We start from the raw sequence: 21,258 nt of genomic DNA, 5'->3' as shown, positions 1-21,258 counted from the left end.
TAGTCAACCAATTTCGAGAGTATTATGAAGTTTTACTAAATTAATTGACAAAAATTTAAACGATGTCCATGTACCATGAAAGAGAGTTTAATATAGATTAATACAAATGTGGAATGTGTTTAGAAATTTTAAAACATCACTAAAGCTCATGGGTTTTTGTATATAGAGAATTTACCTAAAAATTAATTATTTTCGTAGGGGTAAACCCATAGATTTTGAAAAAAATTCAAAAAAAAGAAAATTCTATTTTAATGTATAGTTGCATCACTCACTAACATATGATAAAGGTCAAAGAGGTATGAAACCTTTGTTGTCTCCGTTTTTCTTAAAAATAGCGATTTTATAATGGTTAGTTAACCAATTTAGGGAGTATTATCAAGTTTTACTAAATTTACTGACAAAAAATTTAAACGAAGTCCATATACTGTGAAAGAGAGTTTAATATACATTAATACAAATGTAGAATATGTTTTAAAAATTTAAAACAACACTAAAGCTCATAGGCTACAGTTTATAGAGTATTTACAAAAAATTAAATATTTTCGTAGGAGTTAACCCATAGATTTTGACAAAAATTCAAAAAAATTAAAATTCTATTTTAATGCATAGTCGCATCCTTCACTAACATGTGATGAAGGTCAAATAGGTTTGGAACCTTTGTTGTCTCTGTTTTCTCTAGAGAATATCGAATTTATAGTAGTTAGTCGACAAATTTAGAGAGTATTATGAAGTTTTACTAAATTAATTGACAAAAATTTAAACGATGTCCATGTACCATGAAAGAGAGTTTAATATAGATTAATACAAATGTGAAATATGTTTAGAAATTATAAAACATCACTAAAGCTCATGGGTTTCAGTATATAGAGAATTTACCTAAAAATTTAATATTTTCGTACGGGTTAACCCATAGATTTTGAAAAAAATTCAAAAAAATGAAAATTCTATTTTAATGTATAGTTGCATCATTCACTAACATATGATGAAGGTCAAAGAGGTACGAAACCTTTGTTGTCTTCGTTTTTCTAGAAAGTAGCGATTTTATAGTGGTTAGTCAACCAATTTAGGGAATATTATGAAGTTTTACCAAATTAATTGACAAAAAATTTAAACGATCCCCATGTACCATGAAAGAGAGTTTAATATACATTAATACAGATGTAGAATGTGTTTAGAAATTTTTAAAACAACCCTAAAGCTCATAGGCTTCAGTATATAGAGCATTTACGGAAAATTAAATATTTTCGTAGGGGTTAACCAATAGATTTTGAGAAAAATTCAAAAAAATTCAAAAAAATGAAAATTCTATTTTAATGCATAGTTGCATCATTCACTAACATATGATGAATGTCAAATAGGTTTGGAACCTTTGTTGTCTCCGTTTTTCTAGAGAATAGCGATTTTATAGTAGTTAGTCAACCAATTTAGGGAGTATTATGAAGTTTTACTAAATTAATTGACACAAAATTTACACGATGCCCATGTACCATGAAAGAGAGTTTAATATACATTAATACAGATGTAGAATGTGTTTAGAAATTTTTAAACAACACTAAAGCTCATAGGCTTCAGTATATAGAGCATTTACGGAAAAATAAATATTTTTGTAGGGGGTTTACCCATAGATTTTGACAAAAAATTCAAAAAAATGAAAATTCTATTTTAATGCATAGTTGCATCCTTCACTAACGTATGATGCAGGTCAAATAGGTTTGGTACCTATTTTGTTTCCGTTTTTCTAGAGAATAGCGATTTTATAGTGGTTAGTCAACTAATTTATAGAGTATTATGAAGTTTTACTAAATTAATTGACAAAAAAATTTCAATGATGTCCATGTACCATGAAAGAGAGTTTAATATACATTAATACAAATGTGGAATGTGTTTAAAATTTTAAAACAACACTAAAGCTCATATGCTTCAGTATATTGAGCATTTACGGAAAATTAAATATTTTCGTAGGGTGTTAACCCATAGATTTTGAAAAAAATTCAAAAAAATGAAAATTCTGTTTTAATACATAGTTAAATCCTTCACTAACATATGATGAAGGTCAAATAGGTTTGGAACCTTTGTTGTCTCTGTTTTTCTGGAGAATAACGATTTATAGTGGTTAGTCAACCAATTTAGGGAGTATTCTGAAGATTTACTAAATTTATTGACAAAAAAAATTAAACGATGTCCATGTACCATAAAATAGAGTTTATTATACATTAATACAAATGTAGAATGTGTTTAGAAATTTTAAAACAACACTAATGCTCATAGGCTTTAGAATATAGAGCATTTACGAAAAATTAAATATTTTCGTAGGGGTTAACCCATATATTTTGACAAAAATTCAAAAAAATGAAAATTCTATTTTAATGCATAATTGCTTCATTGACTAACATATGATGAAGGTCAAATAGGTTTGGAACCTTTGTTGTCTCTGTTTTTCAAGAGAATAGCGATTTTATAAGGGTTAGTCAACCAATTTATGGAGTATTATGAAGTTTTACTAAATTAATAATTCAAAAAATTTAAACGATGCCCATGTACCGTGAAATAGAGTTTAATATACATTAATACAAATGTAGAATGTGTTTATAAATTTTAAAACAACACTAAAGCACATGGGCTTCAATATATAGAGTATTTACGAAAATTAAATATTTTCGTAGGGGTTAGGAGGAAAATTAAATATTTTCGTAGGAGTATTTAAATATTTTGAGTATTTACAAACCCATAGATTTTGACAAAAATTCAAAACATGAAAATTCTATTTAAATGCATAGTTACATCCTTCACTAACATGTGATGAATGTCAAATAGGTTTGGAAACTTTGTTGTCTCCGTTTTTTCTAGAGAATAGCGATTTTATAGTAGTTAGTCAACCAATTTAGATAGTATTATGAAGTTTTACTAAATTAATTGACAAAAATTTAAACGATGTCCATGTACCATGAAAGAGAGTTTAATATAGATTAATACAAATGTGGAATGTGTTTAGAAATTTTAAACATCACTAAAGCTCATGGGTTTCAGTATATAGAGAATTTACCTAAAAATTAAATATTTTCGTACGGGTTAACCCATAGATTTTGAGAAAAATTAAAAAAACGAAAATTCTATTTTAATGTTTAGTTGCACCATTCACTAACATATGATGAAGGTCAAAGAGGTATGAAACTTTTGTTGTCTTCGTTTTTCTAGAAAATAGCGATTTTATAGTGGTTAGTCAACCAATTTAGGGAGTATTATGAAGTTTTACTAAATTAATTGACAAAAAATTTAAACGATGCCCATGTACCATAAAAGAGAGTTTAATATATATTAATACAGATGTAGAATGTGTTTAGAAATTTTTAAACAACCCTAAAGCTCATAGGCTTCAGTATATAGAGCATTTACGGAAAATTAAATATTTTCGTAGGGGTTAACCAATAGATTTTGAATAAAATTCAAAAAAAATGAAAATTATATTTTAATGCATAGTTGCATCATTCACTAACATATGATGAATGTCAAATAGGTTTGGAACCTTTGTTGTCTCCGTTTTTCTAGAGAATAGCGATTTTATAGTAGTTAGTCCACCAATTTAGGGAGTATTATGAAGTTTTACTAAATTAATTGACAAACAATTTACACGATGCCCATGTACCATGAAAGAGGGTTTTAATATACATTAATACAGATGTAGAATGTGTTTAGAAATTTTTAAACAACACTAAAGCTCATAGGCTTCAGTATATAGAGCATTTACGGAAAATTAAATATTTTCGTAGGGGTTAACCCATAGATTTTGACAAAAATTCAAAAAAAAATGAAAATTCTATTTTAATGCATAGTTGCATCCTTTACTAACGTATGATGCAGGTCAAATAGGTTTGGTACCTATTTTGTCTCCGTTTTTTTAGAGAATAGCGATTTTATAGTGGTTAGTCAACCAATTTATAGAGTATTATGAAGTTTTACTAAATTAATTGACAAAAAAATTTAAACGATGTCCATGTACCATGAAAGAGAGTTTGATATACATTAATACAAATGTGGAATGTGTTTAGAAATTTTAGAACAACACTAAAGCTCATATGCTTCAGCATATCGAGCATTTACGGAAAGATAAATATTTTCGTAGGGGTTAACTCATAGATTTTGACAAAAATTCAAAAAAATAAAAATTCTATTTTAATGCATAGTTGCATCATTCACTAACATATGATGAAGGTCAAATAGGTTTGGAACCATTGTTGTCTCCGTTTTTCTAGAGAATAGCGATTTTATAGGGTTTAGTCAACCAATTTATGGAGTATTATGAAGTTTTACTAAATTAATAATTAAAAAATTTAAACGATGTCCATGTACCGTGAAATAGAGTTTAATATACATTAATAAAAATGTAGAATGTGTTTATAAATTTTAAAACAACACTAAAGCACATAGGCTTCAGTATATAGAGTATTTACGGAAAATTAAATATTTTCGTAGGGGGTTAACCTATAGATTTTGACAAAAATTCAAAAAATAAAAATTCTATTTTAATGTATAGTTGCATCATTCACTAACATATGATGAAGTTCAAATAGGTTTGGAACCATTGTTGTCTACGTTTTTCTAGAGAATAGCGATTTTATAGGGTTTAGTCAACCAATTTATAGAGTATTATGAAGTTTTACTAAAGTAATAATTAAAAAAATTTAAACGATGCCCATGTACCGTGAAATAGAGTTTAATATACATTAATAAAAATTTAGGATGTGTTTATAAATTTTAAAACAACACTAAAGCTCATAGGCTTCAGTATATAGAGTATTTACGGAAAATTAAATATTTTCGTAGGGGTTAACCCATAACTTTTGACAAAAATTCAAAAAATGAAAATTCTATTTTAATGCATAGTTACATCCTTCACTAACATGTGATGAATGTCAAATAGGTTTGGAAACGTTGTTGTCTCCGTTTTTTCTAGTGAATAGCGATTTTATAGTAGTTAGTCAACCAATTTAGAGAGTATTATGAAGTTTTACTAAATTAATTGACAAAAATTTAAACGATGTCCATGTACCATGAAAGAGAGTTTAATATAGATTAATACAAATGTGGAATGTGTTTAAAAATTTTAAAACATCACTAAAGCTCTTGGGTTTCAGATTATAGAGAATTTACCTAAAAATTAAATATTTTCGTACGGGTTAACCCATAGATTTTGAGAAAAATTCAAAAAAATGAAAATTCTATTTTAATGTATAGTTGCATCATTCACTAACATATGATGAAGGTCAAAGAGGTATGAAACCTTTGTTGTCTTCGTTTTTCTAGAAAATAGCGATTTTATAGTTGTTAGTCAACCAATTTAGAGAGTATTATGAAGTTTTACTAAATTAATTGACAAAAAATTTAAACGATGCCCATGTACCATGAAAGAGAGTTTAATATACATTAATACAGATGTAGAATGTGTTTAGAATTTTTTAAACAACCCTAAAGCTCATAGGCTTCAGTATATAGAGCATTTACGGAAAATTAAATATTTTCGTAGGGGTTAACCAATAGATTTTGACAAAAATTCAAAAAAAATGAAAATTCTATTTTGATGCATAGTTGCATCATTCACTAACATATGATGAATGTCAAATAGGTTTGGAACCTTTGTTGTCTCCGTTTTTCTAGAGAATAGCGATTTTATAGTAGTTAGTCAACCAATTTAGGGAGTATTATGAAGTTTTACTAAATTAATTGACAAAAAATTTACACGATGCCCATGTACCATGAAAGAGAGTTTAATATACATTAATACAGATGTAGAATGTGTTTAGAAATTTTTAAACACCACTAAAGCTCATAGGCTTCAGTATATAGAGCATTTACGGAAAATTAAATATTTTCGGAGGGGTTAACCCATAGATTTTGACAAAAATGCAAAAAAAAAATGAAAATTCTATTTTAATGTATAGTTGCATCCTTCACTAACGTATGATACAGGTCAAATAGGTTTGGTACCTATTTTATCTCTGTTTTTCTAGAGAATAGCGATTTTATAGTGGTTAGTCAACCAATTTATAGAGTATTATGAAGTTTTACTAAATTAATTGAAAAAAAAATTTAAATGATGTCCATGTACTATGAAAGAGAGTTTAATATACATTAATACAAATGTGGAATGTGTTTAGAAATTTTAAAACAACACTAAAGCTCATATGCTTCAGTATATTGAGCATTTACAGAAAATTAAATATTTTCGTATGGGGTTAACCCATAGATTTTGAGAAAAATTCAAAAAAATGAAAATTCTATTTTAATACATAGTTAAATCCTTCACTAACATATGATGAAGGTCAAATAGGTTTGGAACCTTTGTTGTCTCTGTTTTTCTAGAGAATAGCGATTTATAGTGGTTAGTCAACCAATTTAGAGAGTATTATGAAGTTTTACTAAATTAATTGAAAACAAATTTAAACGATGTCCATGTACCATAAAAGAGAGTTTATTATACATTAATACAAATGTAGAATGTGTTTAGAAATTTTAAAACAACACTAAAGCTCATAGGCTTCGGTATATAGAACATTTACGAAAAATTAAATATTTTCGTAGGGGTTAACTCATAGATTTTGACAAAAATTCAAAAAAATGAAAATTCTATTTTAATGCATAGTTGCATCATTCACTAACATATGATGAAGGTCAAATAGGTTTGGAACCATTGTTGTCTCCGTTTTTCTAGAGAATAGCGATTTTATAGGGTTTAGTCAACCAATTTATGGAGTATTATGAAGTTTTACTAAATTAATAATTAAAAAAATTTAAACGATGCCCATGTACCGTGAAATAGAGTTTAATATACATTAATAAAAATGTAGAATGTGTTTATAAATTTTAAAACAACACTAAAGCTCATAGGCTTCAGTATATAGAGTATTTACGGAAAAATAAATATTTTCGTAGGGGTTAACCCATAGATTTTGACAAAAATTCAAAAAATGAAAATTCTATTTTAATGCATTGTTACATCCTTCTCTAACATGTGATGAATGTCAAATAGGTTTGTTAACCATCATCATATGTTAGTTCATGATACAACTATGCATTAAAACAATATTATCATAGTTTTTGAATTTTTTTCTTAAAACATATGTATTAACCCTTATAAAATATTCAGTTTTTCGGTAAAATGGTTAATATACTAAAGCCTATAATTTTTAGTGTTGTTTTAAAATTTCTAATCATATTCTACATTTGTATTAATGTATTCTAAACTATTTTACATGGTAAATAAGTGTCTTTCTATTCTTTTATCAATTAATTTACTAAAACTTCATATGCTCCTTAAATCAGTGGACAAACCACCATAAAGTCCACATTCTAAATAAATGGAGACAACAAAGGTACCAAATCTCTCTGACCATCATCATATGTTAGTTCATGATACAACTATTAACCCCTACAAAATATTCAGTTTTTCGGTAAATGGTCAACATACTGAAACCTATAATTTTTAGTATTGTTTTAAAATTTTCTACATTTGTATTAATTTATTATAAACTCTCTTACATGGTAAATGGGTGTCGTTCTAATTTTTTTATCAATTAATTTAGTAAAACTTCATATGCTCTCTATATCAGTGGACAACCCACAATAAAATCTTTATTCTAGAGAAACGTAGACAACAAAGGTTCCAAACCTCTCTGACCATCATCATATTTTAGTTTATGATACAACTATGCATTAAAACAATATTATCATATTTTTATTTTTTTTCTCAAAATCTATGTGTTAACCCTCACAAGAGATTCAGTTTTTGGTAAATGGTTAATATACGAAAGCCTATAATTTTTAGTGTTGTTTAAAAATTTTTAACCACATTCTAAATTTGTATTAACGTATGCTAAACTCTTTTACATGGTAAATGGACGTCGTTCTATTTTTTATCAACTAATATAGTAAAAATTCATATGCTCCCTAAATCAGTGGACAAACCACAATAAAATCCATATTCTAGAGAAACAGAGAAAACAAAGGTTTCATACTTATATGAACATCATCATATGTTAGTTTATGATACACTTATCCATCAAAACAATATTATCATATTTTTTGAATTTTTTTCAAAATCTATGTGTTAACCCCTACAAAATATTTATTTTTTCGTTAAATTGTTAATATACAGAAGCCTACGAGGCCTAATTAAAACCTTAGTTACTGCTAATTATTTTTAAAATGAGTTTGATACCAAAAGTGTCTTTGTTTTTTATTCACTATAAATTAAGAGTTTTACAAATTTTCTTTAACTCAAAAAAGAATATATCCCTAAACTTTTCCTAATCCTAATTGGTCAAAGCTTTCCAATTGATCAATCTCCTAACAAAACAACTAAATTAATATTGGGCCTGGGTTGCTGGAAATAATGATGAATATTGGGCCTATTTTCATCACAAATTCCATCTAGGCCCAACACCTCATCTTATCCTCTTCATTTGGTCGTTGACTAACCCCAACATAAGAAGCTTAACGTGACGCAGAAGCTAAAGCTACTGCTTGTGCCCACATCTTCAGTCTCGCCTTAACCTCATTTGGATCATCTCCAGGACTTAAACTCACCATGGGTGGTGGTTTTATCTTATGTAGACTGTCTTCTAATTTGCTTAGAAAATTCGACACTTTTTTGGTCTTTATTAACTTCACCAGATTAGTAATTTATCTTGATTACATAATTTAGAAGCTGACTGACTAACTATTCATACATTTCAAAAGCTATGGCTCTCTACGATATAGCTAGTGACACTTCTAAAGGGTGTTTAGATGTATAATCCATTAGTGTAGCTTTAGGTAACCGACCGTCTGATACATATTTGTTAGTATGGATAATATGTCATAATGATATAAACTATAATTTTCCATAACCTGGGATCTTTTTTAGGATCTCTGAAGTTTCGTTACTGCCCCCTTCTTGATACAGCCATGGTTGGCCCAATATGGTTTGCTTGTTGGGAGCAATTTAGTAGTTATGTGAATTGATAATTTGATAGCACCAACACCTAAAGCCTTTCTGATGTTTTCTACAGTATACATTATAAAAAAGATTTCACAAGAGCATGATCAACGGTAAAAATGATTATTTAGAGTTCTAAACATTCAAAAATTATTATTTTAATGCATGTTATTTAAATTTGTTTATTTTACATAAAAGTTCACCATTGAAAGAAGGACAAGTGGTCTCAAAGTTTCAGAAGCGATTCCGAAAGTATGTTATTTAAAAACTTTTCATGTTTATCTCTCCTATTTTCTTTTTCTTTTTATTTTATTAAAAGATGAAATATATATTTAAATACCACCATTGGAGAAGCTCTAAATAACTACTTATGATTTCAATTGTTTTAACCAAGAAATTTCCACTATTGATCTTCCATGACCCTAACTCATACACATTCTATAAGAATCGAAGTACATTATGTTTGCATTTACCAATAACGCACAAAAAAGGTTTGAAATATCAGAAATATAGTTGGAAAATTAATGAACTGGTTACATTTAAGCATGTGCTTTTTTGGCCTATTTTGCATCAAAAAAGTGTGTGGTGTGAACAAATCATAGATATCATTTTCATAATTAATTACACAACTAATGTGTAGAGAGTTAGTCGTGCCGGCATGGATGGTAGTGTGTGGCTCTTGAGTGAGAAAATCATCACAAAATAAAATCAAGAAAATGCAAAAAAAAAAAAAAAATGAGGATCCAAAATAAAATGAGTAATTTGGAAATAGATCACAAAATCATCACATTTACCTGTCTCACACGATTGTAATTTGCAGCAGAAAGCTTGAATGTGTATACATTTCTTCTATGAAAGTTGGTGAAATTTACAATATTAAGATATCTTTGATTGAATCAGCTAATCTAGTTAGTGCGTGGTGATGAAAAGTTCCATATCCATGTGCCATTTATAGTATTCAATCCCTTCCCCAAAATTTTACCAATTATCAATGGCTAAAGAGCTTAGTAAGAAAAATTTTTTTTTTTTTTTGGTGTAAATGTTAAGCTTAGTAAGAAAAATTTTCAAGAGCTTAGTAAGAAATTTTCAAGAGATTAGGTGACATGAATTTAAATCTCTAACTACACTAGCCAACTCGTTAGCATCTCACGTTCAGTCTTTAGAGTGTCTCTTGTGTGTTTAAATTCAATATTCTGATCGCTTAAAGATCACATACCTTAATAAGATAAAAACAGAGGAACACATAATCCACGTGAATGGTTTACAAGTAAATTGAGTAGCTTTTTGTATCAACATTGAACAAAAAACATATAGTTATACCTTTCATATTTACAAACCCAGTAGAAGAGTTACAGATTCAAGAAAAAAACTGATAATAACTCATAAGACAATAGGACAAGAATAAAAAACCTAAATATTCGAAAGAACAACCCTAACATAAGAAAGCTTTAACGTGACGCAGAAGCTAAAGCAACTGCTTGTGCCCACATCTTCAGTCTCGCCTTAACCTCCTTCGGATCATCCCCAGGGCTCGAGATACGCCAGTTGGCAATCGGAGAGTTGCTGCCACTACTAGTCTGAGTCTCCCGGTTTGGCCCGATGGATACTGAAACCCGACCCGGAACTTCCACGTCGAACCCGAGATCTCTACAAGCCTTCACTTCCTCAAAACCCATCTTCATCGACTTCTTTCCTCCTTTCACATTAGTTAACACCGTCAACTCTCCTCCGTAACGTTTTCCGTCTCCGTCTCTCTCCACACCGTTAAAACCGTGACCGTAGCTTCTCTGCTTAACTACAGTACTGCCATCGACGTTCGTCATCTCGTTGACTTTTCTTCTCCGGCGAGACATGATCGTCGGGAGAGAGTAGAACCCTGAAGATTCCTTATCGGAATCTGAATCTTCACCGTCGGAGATTTCTCCGTCAGCCTCGGCTCCTACGTCGTCGAAGCTCTCCAGAGAGAGCTCAGACATGAAGGTACCCAGTTCAGAAGGTTGACTTGTGAAGTTATCGTCATCGTCGTCGTGAAAGGAGCTCGTGCAGATAGATAACCTAGACAAACTGCTTTGTCTGGTCTGGTAATGAAACCCATCATCGGTATCGTCGTACTCTTCGTCTAGAACTGAAGAAGAGTTGATGACCATGCTCTCGTCAGAAGCCATTAAGGGGTAGCAAGAAGAAAAATGTGAAGAGGTTTTGTAACGTTTTGAGAGTGTTTTTATTTCTGTCTATCAACTCGAGCTATACCTATACGGTCCTATTATATGGAGTCTCGTATTTTGTGTGATTTACGTATTTGACCTCCGTATTTTATTTGATTTTATTTTAAAATTTATTATAATAATCAATGTCATTATCTGAAGAAAAGTTTACCTTCAAGGACACATTTTGTGTTTCCAATTACCAATTTAGACACTTTGGGTTTGGAAGACACTTTCTCAAGTCACTTTGTCCAATTTGCCCTTGAACTAGATATCAACGTGTTTGAATAAATAATGAATTATAAAAACATTAATTTTTTATATATTTTGCATCGATAACTCAAAATCTCCAGATCCCCTTTCTCTTAACCTAATCCTAAAAACAATCTTTCATATTCATCTATCATCTTGGATAATTACAATTGAACCAAAGCACCGTCGTCTTCTCTGTCACTTTCTGAGACAGTCGTGTTCACCGCCGTGTTCTTTCATGATAAAAGATATCAACTTTGCCATGGATATGGATGATGGATCTCTGTGATGGAGATGGACACTGATGAAGCTCTGCACCACCTCTGTCATCGCTTCAGTGGCGCGTACGAGAAGCGAGATTCTGAGAAGAATCGAAAAAGGACACGACAAGGATTTACGTCGTTGACGCCGCAGTTTCAGTGGCGAGTGTCTTGGGAGAGGGAGGAAGAAGCTGGAGGAGAAGTAGGGAAGACGATGGTGAGCAGGTCCGACCTTCAATGTGGAGAGGACGACGACATCGAGCTCTCGTGATGCAGACAGAGGATGTGTGGATGTGGACGAAAGTTGTATGGATGTGGTCATTGTGGACATGAGACTTGGAATCAAGTGCGAAGTGGTCAGATAAGAGGTGGTCAGATGAGATATGGATAACAGTGAAGATTCCACATGTGTCTTCTATGCTCTGGTTATTTACGAGATTCATATGTCTTGGGAGAGGAAGGAAGAAGCTGGACGAGAGGTAGGGACAACGATGGTGAGTAGGTCCGAGCTCCATTGTGGAGAGGACGACGACATCGAGCTCTCGTGATGCAGACAGAGGATGTGTGGATGTGATCGGTGTGGACGGCAGCTGTATGGATGTGGTCATTGTGGACATGAGACTTGGAATCAAGTGCGAAGTGGCTAGATAAGAGGTGGTCAAATGAGATATGGATAACAGTGAAGATTCCACATGTATCTTCCATGCTCTGGTTATTTACAAGATTTATATGTTTTGGGAGAGGGAGGAAGAAGCTGGACGAGAGGTAGGGACAACGATGGTGAGCAGGTCCGAGTTTTGGTGTGGAGAGGACAACACTACATCGAGCTCTCGTAATGTGGACAAAGGATGTGTGGGTGTGATTGGTGTGGACGATAGTTATGTGGATGTGGTCGTTGTGGTCATGAGACTTGGGGTCAAGTGCGAAATGGTCAGATGAGACATGGATAACAGTAAAGATCCTATATGTGTTTTTTATGCTCTGGTAAATAACGAGATTCATATAAGATGATAGTTTCTGCATTTTGCAAACGTTGATGTAGTGTACAAATATATTTTCCTCATATACTTTTTGTTTAGAAACCAGAAGAAAGATCTATCAGATAAATGTTAAAACTCTTAAACTAAATAAACAAAACTTCAAACCCAGAACTTCACAACCACCATTAAATCTTTGTTTCGAAACGGAACCGATGGCCAAATTAACACAATTCACATAAATCTATATACCAACCTTTTTAATAATAAATGTTGCATTTATTGCAACCACACAAAATTTAGTTAGCTTTGCTGTTGGTTTCTTGAAAAGAACATTTTTCTACTTACACAAAACCAAGGGCATTTATGTCCTGAAAAAACACCTGTCCACACAAAGTGTGCCAAACAAACAATGTGTCTTTAAGAGAAAAGAAAAGTCATAATGTGTCTTTATATGTAAGTCTCTCTTATCTGAACCCATTGTGAGTTTGATCCTATATCGACCGTCTTCTTGGTTGCTTAGAAAATTCGACACTTTTTTTGGTCTTTAACATTACCAGATTAGTGACCCTTTTATATATTTTCTTTATTAATTAAGTTAGACTGATTGACTAACTATTCATACATTTTTACAAAGCCATCATTCTCATCTATATAACGAGAGACATCTGTAACGCGTGTTTAAATGAATAATCCAAAAGTGTAGCTTTAGGTAATCGACCCTTTGATACATTTTTGTAAGTATGGATAATATATCATATTATCTAAACTATTATTTTCTGTAACGAGGGATCTTCTTGAGGATCTCTAAAGTTTAGAAACAGCCCCCTTCTTATTACAAGCCAAAGTTGGTCCCATATGCATTGCTTGTTGGGGGCAATGTAGTAGTTATATAAAGATATCCCTCAATTTAATTTGATAGTATTATCAACACCTATGCATTTGCTGATGTTTTCTACAATCAATTGTAAAAACGATTTCACTGGATAATCAGTTATGATTTCATATACATTCAAAAATTTATTGGAAAAAAATGAAACATTGAAGAGTTTATTATCTTTAGATTTACAAAAACCGTTTGGAAAATTATAAATGTAGTTGATCATTTAATGAAATAGTTACATCTAAGCAAGTGTATCTATTTGTTTGGCTTATTTTGCATCAAAAAAGTATGTGGTGTGAACAAATGGTAGATATCATTCTCATTATTAATTACACAATTAATGTTAAGAGAGTTAGTGGTGCCGGCAGGGGTGGTCGTATGTGGCCTACACTTTTCTCCGTCACTCCTCTCCAAAAGTTTATTCATGTGGATCCTCATTTTTGTATTTAATTGATTTTATTTGCTTTCACTATTCATCCCTAACGAAATAATTCATTTAATTAATACGTATACTCTTATTTAAACTTATGCGTTTTCAATGATTCTTTTTTTTTATCGAATCATGAACCAACGTGTATACCAGACTGGACCCATAAGATATTTACGTCACTTTCTAATCAAAATATAATTACGACACCGATATATTTCTAAATTATCAGTAGGATGTGGATTTATTTGATGGTGGCTCGTAGCTCAAATTCAGAAACAAACTGACCGTAGGATCGTTTTGACCAGTCACTTTGACTATTGTCTTTAATGGGCCTGATAACCTGACACATATCAATTAGATAGCAATCTGTAGCGATAATTATTGGGCCCTGCCCAAAATGATTTCATAATTAAGCTCAATATCTTTAGCCTTTGAAGGTCAATATACAAAAGTGGATGCAGTTGTTGTTAGTTGTTACTTCCACTTGATAGGTTGAAGCATTACTGGTAAACCGAACTGTGGCTGAAGAGTGAGGTGATCTGCCGGGGCGTGCTTATACTCGTCGGAGATATTAAGCCGGAAACGTTTTAGAATCATTGTGAGAACGGTCTTGGCTTCCATCAGGGCAAAGTTTTGGCCAATGCAAACTCTAGGACCTAATGAGAACGCGAGGAAGGCGTTTGGGTGATTAGCGGCTCGCGAAACGCCGTTTTCAAACCGCAGCGGATTGAATTTATCACTGTCATTTCCCCAAACGGCTTTGTCTCTGTGCATCTTCACAATGGGGACCACTATGGTTGTGCCTTTAGGGATCACTAGGTTTCCTAGCTTCATGTCTTGTGCTGCTGACCGAATCACAACACTGGTCCGTATAGACGAAGTGTTTCCATCAGCACCATGTTCATCGTACATGATCATGTTTCATATCAGTTCTCCAACGTTAGGATTCGTTATAGTGAAAAGCAAGAAATAATTACAAAAGTAAACATAATACTTTGCTTAAGGCTTCCTTTCAACTCTGAATGGTTTGCTTCAAGGACAAGGTGAAGTGTTCGGCCTACTATGGAGTGTGTTCAATTAGGCCCGATACACATCATTAATCCAGGCCCAATATTGATTTAGTTGTTTGGTTGGAAGATTGATCAATTCATGATAAGCAAAGTTTTGACCAATTGAGGCTAGGATTAGGGAAAAAAAAGGATATACGAGAATAAAAGCGCCGGGTTTAGGATTCTTGTTTGAGTTAAGCAAATTCGTGAACTTCTTTATTGATAGTGAATAAAAGCAACGACAGTTTTGGTACCAAATTCATCTTAAAAACTTTTAACTCTAATTAACGTTTTAATCCTAACAACACCTTATTCTAATATAGTATACTAAAAAAAAACTTTAAACATTGGTTTCAACTTTTATGTGAAGGTATATGTAGGTGCAAGCTGGAGTAGATGCGATGTTGAATATTAATTTTCATTATCCGATTAACGAGTGCCGTTAATTCTTTATCTGATTATACTGATTTGAATGCCATTAACGAGTATTTTTCAGGAACATAAACAGTCTAGTGCATTCTCTTTGATAATATGAACCATGTTGATCTTTTTTTTTATAATTAGCTTATTATATAGTATCAAACAAATTTCAAACATTAGATTTGTTGTCCTTGTTCTCCATTTTCAGATAATGAGTTTGACAAATTTGGATCATCTCAATTTTCAGATATGTCCAAAAAGTACTTAAAACGTTATTGAGTTATTGGATGTAAGAGAGCCAAGTACCACATCAAAGGAGGAGCTAAGTTTTCACCGAATAATAAATTTATCATGTGTTGATTATGCAGATTATGTGCAGTTTTTGTCTTTTGTATTTCGAGATTGTGACACTTTGCTTCTTCTATTTTCTTCTTCTCAAGTCTTTCCTGTTGAAAACAAAAGAAAAAATAAGTGAAGGTGAAGAAGACGATTGAAGACTAAGAAGAAGATGAGAAGAAAAAGAAGAAGAAGAAGGAGCTAAGAAGATGCAAAGAGAAAGATAGGAGTTTAATACTATGTATTGACGGATCGTACGCGCAGTTCTCTCATATAAAATGCATTTTGCATTGTTTAAACTTTTAAAATAGTGTGTTAACAAATGTCGAATCCCTAAGAATTATTACGTGAGGGGTCTCATATGTGGGGGAAGAAAATAACAAAAATTTCTTTATGATTTCCTCTCTCTGTGTACACACTTTCTCTCAGTGGAGTATTAATTAGTAGTAAAAGAAGCTTAGGGATTAGTACACACACTCTCCAAAGCGAGAAAAAAGTGGTCGGTGACTTTTTTTTCTCTCTTAATCGCACAATATAAATATCTTTCTCGTTCTTCTTCTTCTTCATCCTAAAGTTTCTTTCTCTGAAACTTTCATTTTCTTCTCTTTCATTTTCTTCTCTTCTCCCTCAAATGGTGTTTTCTTTACTCTCTCCCTCTCAAGATCCAAAATGATATTTGATTTTTGGTTTTTAAATTTTGGTTTTTGGTATTAGATTTTAGTTTTTGATTTTGGAGTAGATTTTAGTTTTTTGAAAAATATAAATGACAGTTTTAGAATCTAGATTTTTGTTTTTGGGTTTTGCTTTAAAAACTAATAAATAAAAATAGTATTAATAGAAATTTTTTTTTTTTGAAATTATCAAATATAAATTATTGTTATCAAAACACATATAAATTTAACTAATGAATTACTTTAAAACGAAAATTGGAAACACAAAATTGAACTATATATGGTGAATCTCACAAAAATATGCATTTGTAAGTTTTTTGAACTTATTTTAATTTACAAGTATAAACATATTACTTAATAACAGTATATTACATTATAACAATATATTACAAGTATGACTATATTACTTAATAACAATATATTACTTAATAGGTAAATATAAATATACAAAATATTACCACATAAAATAGTTATTTTTTTATTTAAAAAAATTAAATATATTTTAACACTATGATAAGTGTATAAAGTTTTGTAATTTAAATACTAATAGCTAAGGTGTTAAAATAAAAATTATTATATAGTGCTATAAACATATATAATTTATAACTTTATAAAAAATTTAAATTTCTACAATTAAAGCCCATGTTAAAATATTTTTTAAAAATTATTAAATAATTTACCAAAACAAAGCTCCAAAGTTTAATAAAAATAAATATATTTTCCTATTAGATTTTAGATTTCAGATAAATTATTTTATTCAACTATAAAGATTTTGAATAATTACTATTTAAACAGACTAATTTGTATAGATATTATTTTTTGCTATACTAATGCATTAATATAAGAATATTTAACAAAAAAGAGAAAAAAAGAAAGCTCACGTGTATATAAAAAACCAAAGAAATATGGATTTTGGTTTTTGTTAAGAAGACGTGGTTATTTTCAAAATTTGGTTTCCGTAAAATTTAGAGAATCTATTTCCTAAAAACTTGATTGGTAAAAAAGTAGATTTTAGAAAGAAAAAAACCAAAAACTATTTTAAAAACCACAAACAATCAACCACAGAATATGAAATAACTATAGTTTTCATTTTTCAATCATCTATGTTAGTGTCAATAGTCTTGCTTCTCCTTTAGATCCTATGGAAAATATCAGTTAAAATTATTTATTCTGTTGGTCACTTTCTAGTTAAAATATAATTACAACACGGATATTTGTATAAAATATTTGTAAGATGGTTGCCGTAGCTCAAATTCTGTAGGATCATTTTGACCAGTCACTTTGACTTTAGTTTTTAAATTGGCCTGACAGTTTACATTAGATAGCAAATAGCGCCCGATCACTAATGGGCCTGTCCAAAATGATTTTATTAATAATCCCAATCATTTACAAAGTTTCATACAATGTGGATGCAGCTGTTGTACATCAACTAGTTGATAGGTTGAAGAACTAGCGGTAAACCGTACTGTGGCTGAAGAGTGAGATGATCTGCGGGGGCGTGCTTATACTCGTCGGAGAGATTAAGCCGGAAACGTTGAAGAATCATGGTGAGAACCGTCTTAGCTTCCATCAGGGCAAAGTTTTGGCCAATGCAGACTCTAGGTCCTATAGAAAACGCGAGGAAAGCGTTTGGATGATTAGCAGCTCGGGAAACGCCGTTTACAAACCGCAGTGGATTGAATTTATCGCTGTCACTTCCCCAAACGGCTTTGTCTCTGTGCATCTTCACAATGGGGACCACTATGGTTGTGCCTTTAGGGATCACTAGGTTTCCTAGCTTCATGTCTTGTGCTGCTGACCGAATCATATTTAACACTGGTCCGTATAGACGAAGTGTTTCCATCAGAACCATGTTCATCTGCATAGGTTAATTGTAGTTAGGTTAAAAATAAAAGAGGTTTCTTCGCACGCAAGAAACACATTATTAAGAAACAAAAACGTTTGCAATTTGCATTTACCAGTTTGAGTTTAGAGCAGTTGTCTGAATCTGGGATCTTGTGTTTACCACATTCATTGAGAACCTCTTCTCTGAGCTTCTCCTGCCAATCTTGGTGCAAGCTAAGCAGCATTGTAGTCCATGTTAATAGATTCGCAGTAGTTTCGTGCCCAGCAAAGAAGAACGTCTTGCATTCCTCTATGATCTCATTAGTGCTCATCTTTTTCTCAGTCTCGTTAGATCTTGAAGATGCTAGCATGATTCCAAGAAGATCATTTCCATAATCTTTCTCTACGTTCTTGGATTTTGCTTTTAGCCTCGCATCGATGATTCTTTTGATGGAGTTGTTTATTTTCCCATCAAGCTTCCATATTTTCAGATTCAAAGGCGTAGGAAGGTACCTTGTAGCACAAGAAACAAAACCAATCTTCAAAAACCCTAGAATTGATCGATCAACAAGAAAAAGAGTGATTATATATATACACTTACTCGGTTCCAGGGATATAGACGTTAGTAACAGAAGCAGCACAACACTTTTGAAGCTCCCTTTGTGATTTAAACACTTCAGTTCCTTCAACATAACTGCTTCCAAACGCAGCAGTCGCTATAATATCAGCGGTTAATCTCTTAAACTCTACGTTCATCATCACCACTTGCTCTTTTTCACCATCATTCATCTGTTTGCTCCACTCCTCGAACATCCTCAAAGTACAATCCACCATTAATTTGGTCATAAGCTGATCAGTAGTATGAAAAAAATTACAAAAATTTAGTAAATATTTATCTATGTTATATATATAGTCAATATGTTACGAGAAAAGTCTGTTAAAAGGACCTTTAGTTTGTCCATGGAGAAGGCAGGATTTAAGATACGTCTATGACGAACCCAATCAATACCATCGGCAAAGACAAGTCCATTACCAGCAAGTTTAAGGACCTCGGGTCTTGTCTTTGGTTTAACATAGAAACCAAATTTGTTTGATAAGATCTGTTTGACAAGTTCATGATCTGAGATGAATATCCTCGGCTCTGTTCCTTGCCAGTAGAGAAACGTCTCTCCTAATGACACATATACCGTTGGTAACTTGTGAGCCACGCATCATTAGAATAGACAGAGAAACAGAGAGAGAGATGGAAACGGTACCGTATTGAGACCTCCATTGGTGAAAATGAGGTAAAACGCGAGGGAAGATATCGTTGGAGTTTAGATCAAGAACCGTAAGCTTAGCTTCTTGCTTCAACGTCCTTATCTCGCGGAGGTTTCCATGCAGGATCTTGTATTTTGGGCCAGAGATTCCTTGTTTCATGAATTTTCTGGATAGCATCCATGGCCGCCAAACAAGGATCCAACAAGATTTGTATATCTTCGGAATTACAAGGAGCAGAAGAGCTAGGGCTAAGAGAGTGGTTGTGCTCAGGAACTCCATCGAAAGGCAAAACAAAAATAAAGTTTATATTTATTTATTTGAGTGCCCAAGTTTGGTTTGGTGTGTTGAAGTGGTTGTTGCGAGTGTTGGAAGGTCAGTGACTTGTATGTTCTGATGAGAACAAACACTTCTATTTATTTACGTTACGAAAATCTAACGCATCACATGAGAACATGACACGTATGAATATGTTGTGATAACTTGGCCATCTGAAAATAAAATATTTTTCCCATTTTGAAGACCTAATTTATAACAAAAAAATATGTGGTGGAAACAGTAAATGCATATTTCACGTATTGTTTTTAAAAAATAAGTTTCATAAAATAATATGTTGTTTATGAAAGAAAAATAGGTTTTTATTCTGGCTGGGTAGTGGAGGAAATAGATATGAGGTCATTGCTTATGCAATAATCTTATCTTCTCGAGCTTTACAAGTAAGAAACAGAGTTATACATGTTGCTTTATGTGACACATGCAGAGAATCTTACATTTTATAAAGACGTCGCCCTCTCCAAAGGACAACGATGTTTAATATAAACAAATATAAACACTAGCACATCCAGACTTCTTTTTTTTGTTTGTTGGTTATTAGGCACCACTAACATTGGTATTTTGCTATTCTCTGTAATAAAATTTGATAAAGACTTTGTTATTTTGAAACAATTATTGATGTGTAGTAGAACCTAACTCTTTTGGATTTGCTACGAACGTAGTAAACTTCCCTTACTTGATTATTTGACAAACTTTTGAGTTAAAAGAAGTTTTGCTATTTCAGTTAAAGTGTCTTTTGTCTTAAAAAATTTTCTTTGAACGCACCAATTGTCGATTACTCATAGTTTCAAGTTGCTTTCTTATTTAGGATAAGATCAAGATTAAAACACTATAGTTTCCAATTATCTATGTTAATGTCAATAGTCTTGCTTCTCCTTTAGCTGTTAAGAAATATCAGTTAGCAGTATAAACTATAAAGCAAGCACAAATCACACTACTAAACTGGTGTAACGCTTAATAGATTAATATTTAATAATCTCTCAAAGGCTTCAAATTGTGATTGCAAAAGCCCAATTCTTTGATTAGGTCTAAGCTCACTAGGATTTTCAATGGCCGAACAATTTGAAGACTTCTAAGTTCTAATACACATAAGACTACTTAGAATGGTAGTTTTATCAACTGTTGATAAATTTTAACAACCGTTGATAATCTTGCAATGGTTTGTTGTAAAACATAAAAAACTGATATGACAAAATCGGTGTTGAAACTTATCAACATCGTTGTAAAACAAAAATGAGTCCATTTTACATGACGTGGCAAATATTGATTGGGTCAATATTTAGAAAGAGAGAAATCTACTTTAGACTAACTTTTATTTTTCATCTCAATTTATTTAACATCAATTATTTGATAATAAGTATAGTTATATATATAAAAAATTTATATCAAAA

At 31.6% G+C, this 21,258-nt stretch overlaps 2 protein-coding genes and 3 long non-coding RNA genes across 5 annotated transcripts in view; 3 read left to right on the top strand and 2 right to left on the bottom strand.

Annotated features, from left to right (window-relative positions):
* The first annotated feature begins 1,193 nt into the window (after positions 1 to 1,193).
* On the top strand, positions 1,194 to 2,291 carry LOC117134038. Its single transcript, XR_004458149.1, has 2 exons — positions 1,194 to 1,431; positions 1,783 to 2,291. It is a non-coding gene; the product is annotated as an uncharacterized LOC117134038 (long non-coding RNA).
* A 1,067-nt stretch (positions 2,292 to 3,358) lies between these two features.
* On the top strand, positions 3,359 to 4,297 carry LOC117134036. Its single transcript, XR_004458147.1, has 2 exons — positions 3,359 to 3,587; positions 3,940 to 4,297. It is a non-coding gene; the product is annotated as an uncharacterized LOC117134036 (long non-coding RNA).
* Positions 4,298 to 6,764: 2,467 nt separating this feature from the next.
* The window catches only part of LOC117134035, a 28,949-nt gene continuing 14,455 nt past the window's right edge, over positions 6,765 to 21,258 (top strand). Inside the window, exon 1 of the long non-coding RNA XR_004458146.1 lies at positions 6,765 to 7,024. This is a non-coding gene — a long non-coding RNA (uncharacterized LOC117134035). The remainder of the gene's footprint in view (positions 7,025 to 21,258) is intronic.
* Positions 10,210 to 12,171, bottom strand: LOC103866416. Its single transcript, XM_009144331.3, has one exon. The coding sequence runs from the start codon at positions 11,134 to 11,136 to the stop codon at positions 10,420 to 10,422; it is 717 nt and encodes a 238-aa protein (XP_009142579.1). The 5' UTR covers positions 11,137 to 12,171; the 3' UTR covers positions 10,210 to 10,419.
* On the bottom strand, positions 17,771 to 19,914 carry LOC103866415 (cytochrome P450 709B2). Its single transcript, XM_009144330.2, has 5 exons — positions 19,534 to 19,914; positions 19,225 to 19,448; positions 18,879 to 19,126; positions 18,412 to 18,790; positions 17,771 to 18,311 (listed from the first exon to the last, which is right to left on the bottom strand). The coding sequence occupies exons 1-5, from the start codon at positions 19,814 to 19,816 to the stop codon at positions 17,883 to 17,885; spliced, it is 1,563 nt and encodes a 520-aa protein (XP_009142578.1). The 5' UTR covers positions 19,817 to 19,914; the 3' UTR covers positions 17,771 to 17,882.

This window comes from Brassica rapa, chromosome A05 (assembly GCF_000309985.2).
Source record: "Brassica rapa cultivar Chiifu-401-42 chromosome A05, CAAS_Brap_v3.01, whole genome shotgun sequence".
NCBI lineage: Eukaryota > Viridiplantae > Streptophyta > Magnoliopsida > Brassicales > Brassicaceae > Brassica > Brassica rapa.
This window is presented reverse-complemented; position numbering and strand designations above follow the sequence as displayed.